At 42.1% G+C, this 7,430-nt stretch overlaps 2 protein-coding genes and 1 long non-coding RNA gene across 3 annotated transcripts in view; 2 read left to right on the top strand and 1 right to left on the bottom strand.

The window, feature by feature from the left end:
• The window catches only part of LOC117591819 (mucin-5AC), a 32,521-nt gene that overhangs the window by 4,360 nt on the left and 20,731 nt on the right, over positions 1-7,430 (top strand). The gene's annotated exons all lie outside the window — the stretch shown is intronic.
• Positions 59-5,590, top strand: LOC117591822 (probable chromo domain-containing protein LHP1). The gene is made up of 3 exons (XM_034285159.1): positions 59-1,466; positions 1,549-1,770; positions 5,443-5,590. The coding sequence occupies exons 1-3, from the start codon at positions 723-725 to the stop codon at positions 5,449-5,451; spliced, it is 975 nt and encodes a 324-aa protein (XP_034141050.1). The 5' UTR covers positions 59-722; the 3' UTR covers positions 5,452-5,590.
• On the bottom strand, positions 3,439-4,725 carry LOC117591828. The gene is made up of 2 exons (XR_004574494.1): positions 3,757-4,725; positions 3,439-3,682 (listed from the first exon to the last, which is right to left on the bottom strand). It is a non-coding gene; the product is annotated as an uncharacterized LOC117591828 (long non-coding RNA).

Genomic DNA, 7,430 nt, shown 5'->3' with positions numbered 1-7,430 from the left:
GCTGACGACAACTTCACAAACTCCAAACTCTTTTTGTCACAGTACCTCAAGTTTCTCGACCGGTGACCAGACGACGCATTTGGCGGCTGGATCTGTTGTCTGGACCGGCACGGCAGCAAACCCTATTGAAATAAATAATTGCTTTACATACATACTATCTATGCAAATTGGCATTTGCTGCATGCCATAATGATGAGAAACTTGCCAATGACATTGTTGTCCAACTCGAGCTAAGCATTACTCCAGTGAAAACACACACCGCACCATTTCAATTTCAGTGGCATTAAGTGTACACGAGCCGATAGGGAAAAGTTACACATTTTCCCGATGGCCAATTAAAATATATGTATACATATGTACATACATTCGCATGTATACATAGCACAGTTATTTCCGCTCAGCTGTCCTGCACATTTTCTGAGGGGCGCACTCTAAAACGGATCGAGTAAACAAGTTTAGTACGGCAACCGAGACACAAACAAGTGCAACATCAGATCGACTGGGCTGGTTGATTTATATAATGTTCAGCTGAGTGATATATTTCCTAAATACTGCATTTGCACTGTTTCATAAATCAATTAATTAATTTTATTTTGCGCAGAAGAAAATAAACCAAGTTGGCAGTACTGATTGTTATCGAACGAGATTGTGTGATAGTATTTAAGTATATCGAAGTCCATTGAAGTTCAGAAAATCGTGAAAATATTATTTGTTTTGATAAAATGCGAAGTCCCAGAAAAAGGGCGTCCAGAACCAATCCGTTGGTTGCAAAGGAATATGTTGTGGAGGAGATCAAGGGAAAACGGTTCTATCAAGGAGAAACGGAGTATTTCGTCAAATGGGAGGGCTTCGAAGCAGAAAGCTGCACCTGGGAGCCAATGGAAAATCTTGGCAAATGTATCCACCTGCTGGCCAAGTTCGAGAACGACATCAATTTTAGGAAATTAGAAAGAAGGCTCGCTAAGACCAAAAATAGGAAAGCGCATGCTGCTCAGAGTACTGAACTGCACAATAACAGTGGCGGCACACTGACAGAGCCAGAACCAGCGCCAGAACATGTGCGAAACAATAACTGGAACAACAAATGTGTCCAACTGAGTGAATCGAGTGACGATGAATCATCGCCAGAATATGAACCAATAACACCACCGTTAGGGAGCCAACCAGGAAGTCGAAGGCCATTATCAGAATCATTTGCGTCCTCGGTCTTGTCGCCCTTGTCATCGACGTCTTGCAGCTCCAAGTCCTCAGCCACCTTTTCAAAATCAGGCTGTTCGTCTTCTCCACCCCAACCCGAACCTCAACCAGCTTTAACTACGAAGCAAACCCCATCCCAAACTCAACCAGTGCTCCCTACTCCTAATCAAAAAGAAGAGTTCGTCGACAATTTGGAGACTACAAAGAAACTGCCAAGGAACACCGATAAAAGTCGCGCCAATAACTCGCTTGAGAATGCTGAGGATTGTGTAAGAAAATGTTTGATTAGTAATTGATATTTAGAACCATTAGAAACATTTGATACCGAATCAACTTTACTTATTGAAACAGAACACCCCGGAGTCGGATAAGGAAGAGCCTTCGGGCTTAGAGCTTGGGCAAAAGCTGGAGAGAATTATGCACAGCTATCGATTTAGAGGAAATACGTATCTGATCGTAAAGTGGATGGACATCGAGGAGCCTGTATTGGTCGATATCCAGGAAATGAAACAGTTGTATAAAAAAGAAATAATTCAATATTTCCAGAAGCTTCAACGGAGCTTTGATGACATGGTGAGTTGTGTATTTGTTGTATGGATATAGTGGATGTAGTGTAGTGCCTGGCCCTGTGCCCATAACCTTAAACGCGCACTTCCGTTCAGCGCCAACTTCTCTTCATAGCTTTACAGTTCGACGCTCGCAATATTTGAGCCATGAGCCATGAAAACTTCACTTTGCCTTCGGGTCAAGATAAATGCCATCGGAAAACAAAAAGCACAAGCGAAAACGAAGCATCTCCATCCGGTCTAACTCCAAAACAACTTGTTGGAAACGTTTTCCTATCTGGCCACATGCAATACCATGGACCATAGGCCATGCACCTGTAGCTGCATCTTAGCTTCCTCATAAATCATTGATAATGCTGAGGCTGTGGCTACATGACAAATTGTTGTACAGTTAGAACATGTTACTTAGCAGATTTATGACCTGTCTCATAGAAGCATCTTCATCTGCAAGGGCTACAGCGTGCAGGGTAATGGGATAAATTCTCATAATTTACACGTGTGTACACTCACTCTCCTGTTTCTACAATTGTAGATTTCGTGCTCAAGATCAAGTTGCGAAAATTATGAGACTCTTCGGCTTGGGGTTTTTGGTTTCCATTTGGCTTATCTGTGGCATCTGTTGACAGCTGCTTCCAACGACGATGACGGCGACGCCTTCGCTTTGAACCTTTCGGCTTAGCAACTGGCGGATCGAAGCTCTCATGGCTTGTGCTCTTATCCATGTCGTGTTCGTTTGGCTAGAACAAGCCAATAACTCCCTCGCACACCGTGGGCGCTTAAGACGCTCCATGGCCCCATGGTTCATTCAACCGGGAGTGAGAGTCGCACAAACAAGTCAGAGACCCAGAATTGCGATCTGATATTGATGTGCTAAAGACAGGGCAGAGACATGTTTGTGCTGCTCTCTGTGTTGTGTGGTTTAATGGCTGTATCACATTGCTCTGTAACCTTCAATCAGGCCCCGACTAGACCCAACCTAAAGCACCCAAGTGACATGCTCACATGGAGCGAGGTGGCGGGCACACCTAGGCGGGGCATCTCATGTTGACTGGACATAGCCCGCCTGTGGCATGATCTGGCTAATGTGTCCATTTGGCTGTGGCTTGCGCCATTTCAATGCCATTTGCAAGCAGCCTGCTGCTTGCTGATTGCATATTTCAGCAGTTTACACAATTTGCTTGCATTACATCGCACATGTTATAAGCGAACTCTTTTTGCTGCATTGCCAGAATGAATGGTTGCTTAGATGCGCACTCAGATTGGCGTACATAAAAAATATGTCTGTTTTATGGCTAATTAAATGGCTTTGGCTAGACCCTGTAACTAATTTAATAGCTGCTTAAAGAGCTTACAGCTAATTTTAAGTTGTATTAAATTAATTTAAAATGTTGAGAGCAAAGGTCAGACATTCATTTGAAGCCATTAAAATCCTTAAACTATAGTTGGGGTAATTACAAAAGGGCATCATTAAGTGACAGATCGGTACGGTCTTAATTCAATCTGATTTCATCTACTACATCTTAGAATTCCTTCATACTATAGCTAAGATTTCGAATCTTCCGGGGGACCATAAGGGTATAACCTTAGTTTAGTCAGAGAGTTATTACGATCATTTGCATGCAGTTGCCTGATTTAATTCTATTGCATAATGTAATCAATTATATCTGTATTTTTACGTCCAAGGCGTGCTGGCACTCGCAGCCCAGCTATCTATTATTATTTTCCATTATTTCTGTGCTTCTACCACCTTCCTTGATTTCCATTTTCTGGGCTGCCTTCGACTTTGGCGTTCATTGATTTATGTCTGTGTTTGAATTAAGCTCCGCTGTCCGTGGCATTTCTGTAGTTTCTGATGTTGGAACTAGTTTTGCCATATGTGTGCGCCAATTTCGAGGAGTCGACTGGATAGGCAGGTGCGGCTGGGGAGATAGGAAAAGGGAAATTAGATCTGCAAAACATTTTCGTTTTGGGGTAGCTTTATTAATTGCCTTACCAAAATTATTCAAATTGCATATCAAATGTCAAATCTTCGGCAGCAACAATTTTAATTTCCTCCGCCTCAAGACACCGAAAAATTGTAAATTTCCTGATTATGAAACCTTTTGTATGCCCGTGTGTGTGTGTATACATTTTGTTTTGTATTGGCCAAAAATTTGCATTTAATTTCAGTCTTTTAGTGGGGCTTCCATTACAACAACACACAGTGGGCTGCAATGTGATAATTTTCTCGCTCGTTTGACCATTTTTGGCTGTGGATGTAATTACGCCCAAGGCAACGACAGCAACAATACTATTGCAGCCTCATTTATGACGCTTTGCATATGGTAGACAACAAATCGGTAAGAAACCAAAAATGAGTATTTCTATGTTGTGGTAGTTGTTGTAATGCAATTTGTTTAACGCTTCGTTTATTACCAAAACAGCAACGATTTGAGGTTATTTGTGTGGCAGCAGCAACAATTTTCGGGTCGCGTAGGTAGAGCAGCAACAACAATCATATTCAGCTGATCCTCTCCTCTCTCTCTCCGTTTCTTTTATTCTCTGGGTGTACCACTCTCTTTGATTTTGTTTACTGTAAATATTTGCGTTTTCCTCCTGTGCCTTTGCCTTTTCTGGTATCTGTGTCTCACTTGCGCTCACTTGTGCAAATTTACATCTGCCTCTTTCTCTCATCTTTCTGTCTCTCCATGTCCATTTTCCTGCCATTGTGTGTGTGTGTGGGTGTGACCGGCTTGGGTTATTATTTGGTTTGACAGTTTAATATATTTGGTTATTTGTTCGGTGTGCGTTTTGTTGTGGCACGAGTCACAATTTGTATTTCTCGTTGTTATCTCTTGTGTGTTGTGTGTGGTTTGTCTGCTTTGTGCCTTCGGGTTAGAGGTTATTGGAACAGCAATTATATGTGGTTACTGCTGTTGTTGTTGCAATTGCCTTGCATTTGTGTACGTATGGGAGAGAAAGGGAGACAACAATAGCTGCTGAAGATGGGGGTCGATTGCCCAACCTGTCTGGGCGATGATTAACCTGATGGCGATGTATCGGTTTACACATCGTTTGGCTTCATTACAAAAGTTGATTGATTGTTTGGATTTATATGGTTTATTTAACATGTGGTTGGCTGCTGGAAATCGTTTTATTTGAGAGCTGTGAAGACCTAATAGAGGCACTTGGACTTATCAGTACATGAATCTGTTTCTTCTCAATCAACAATTTGTTCCGGCTCAGGCTGCAAATCAAAGGAAAGCTGCCATAATAAGCAGTAAGACCTTATCAAGCTTTAGCGTTGTAACTGCCCTCGTGGCTTTGGTGTAGTAAAAGTTTATTTGGTTTCTCTGGCCCCCAAACTCATTTAGTTTCCATCTCCATTCGCCCATGCCATGTGCATCCTCAGCCGCAGGTGACCTTGCTTTGTTAATATCTGGTTTTTGTTGCTGTTGGTTTTATATGGGCATATACCACGCCCTCAGAACCCCTGCCGCCACGGGCAGTCCTCTCCGACTGCCTTTGTGTTAATTTCACGCCCGTTAAAATAATTAAATTTGCCTTTGTTTTCATTCACTTTTATGTGTGCTCTGATTTTCATTTTTAGTGTATCATTCAAATTAGTTTACTGGCTCTAAAATAAAACAAAAATGTCTGTTTTCTCATGTGATTTTTCGTTTTGTTTCTGTCTTTTTAGGTAAAGTGAAGCTTAAGCCAACCAGATGGGAACAACGAAGGAGGAGTGCGAACAAGTTCAGGGTCACATTTTTCATTTTTCTTCTTTCATATTTTTCTTATCTTATCAGAGTTTCATTGCGTGTCTGTGAAGACACTTTCACACGATATTTGTTATAAACTTATAGACTAATTGTGTTAAAACTACATTACGTTGGACGTATGGTCTTATCAAATGAATAACTATTAATCAAGCTTAAGATGAAATATCAAATTTCTGAACTGGAAGCCGTATCATGAAAGTGTTCATTTAATTTCTTTAAGCAATTTTCCAATAAATATTAACATATGACATCCGATACTTTTTGAGCATATTCACGGTCAAAAAGGCTAACGAGCGTTTTTGAAATACCACTAACCGGCGTCAGCCGTATGCCTCTCAATGTTCACTAACGTATCCAATATCCTATTCTAGCTCTAGTCAGACCATAAAAAAATAGGTGAACTTCCATTGAATTTGTGCAGAGACTTTGGCCAAATGTCAATGGGTTATAAACCAAAATTGAAACCGAAATCCCCCCCACCATACTCTTCCGGCAGAAGTGGTTGACATTTTTGTTTGACTTTTTGAATTATTTCCAGCAGCAGAGCCACACAACTGCGGCTGTGTCGGGGCGAGGGCAATTATTTTGCATTGGTATTTCTTTTGTTGCTCTTTCGGGGTGTGTTCTGTTCCAATGGAATGAGGCGGAGACTTCATTGATACAAATGAGCTTTATATGTAAATTTCGGCAAATTTCCACTGCATTCTTTCGATCCAAGTTGCGGTTGGTCCGGGACTGAGACAAGTGGGCGCTGTTCAGGTGGGTGGCCACTAGGGAGTCACTTAATGACTGCATTCTTTGGTTGATGAGGTATTTTTGGCAATAGATTGTAATCATTGTTATAAACATAACTAAAATATAAGGGATAGACCTGATGCCATACCAGTGGGTTTCTTTTTTGGCTATTTTACGCGCCTACGATTTCCGCTTTTCGCCCAGCGACAAATTTACTTTTGTACAACATTTTGTCTACCTTTTGGTGCAAAATGCTTGTGGCATGACTCAGAGGCACCGTTACTGCCGATGTAGATGTCGTTGCCACGCCCCATTGGAGTGCATTGAACGCAATTACTTCTCTTTCTCGTTTCTCTCGCTTCGGACTCGATTTGCCATACACATTTTCGCTTTTCTTTTTAATTGGGATCTCCTGTGTTTTACAGCCTTTCCACAACGTTTTCTTTGTTTGTACGTTTTTTCTGCATTTGTTTTTCGTTTCACTTTCGCGTCGCCAACTTGTTGCAACTGTGCCACTCGGGCCACAGCCACTCGGCTGCCAGTTGGGCGTTGCTTTTACGGCTTCCCACTCTGCCGCGCGGCCAGCCACCTCCAGCTAGCTGTGGGGGTCCGAGTCGTTGGTCATTTGGTTGCCCGAGCACTCGAGCAGAACTCGAGCTGCAAATTGTGGATTTCTTTTGACAATTTTGGACAGTCGGTAGCATAAATCATAAACCGAAATTCAACATTTTTGGCACAAAAAGAAAGTGTTGACATGAAGCGGAAACGTTGCTTAAAGGTTGTGCCTAAGTTCAGGCAGTTGCCATTCGCCAAAGGGGCGAAAGTCGCCGTAAATTGAGTGATTAACACAACAAATTGGAGGGTGGAGGGGAATGATGTTAAAACATATTTAAAAGGTTGCATAACAGATGGTCGAGAAATGTGATCGTTGGAAAAAGCAGCAGCTCTGACGTTTCTCGATCGATCTCCTCTCCTGCGTTTTCCCACAGTTTCTGATGCACTGGACTGGTTTTTCCCCGCACCAAAATATCACTCAATTAACCCACTAATAACCAATCAAATGCAGCTCTGACCCCGGCATAATATGCCAGTGATTCATGCCGCCAACTGACCCGACTGACTCAGACACCCCAAATACAAGATGTAGATATTGTAAGAGTGCGACGTATGG

This window comes from Drosophila guanche, unplaced genomic scaffold, assembly GCF_900245975.1.
Source record: "Drosophila guanche unplaced genomic scaffold, DGUA_6, whole genome shotgun sequence".
NCBI lineage: Eukaryota > Metazoa > Arthropoda > Insecta > Diptera > Drosophilidae > Drosophila > Drosophila guanche.
Note: the sequence above shows the minus strand (reverse complement) of the source record. Positions and strands in the feature narration are given on the sequence as shown.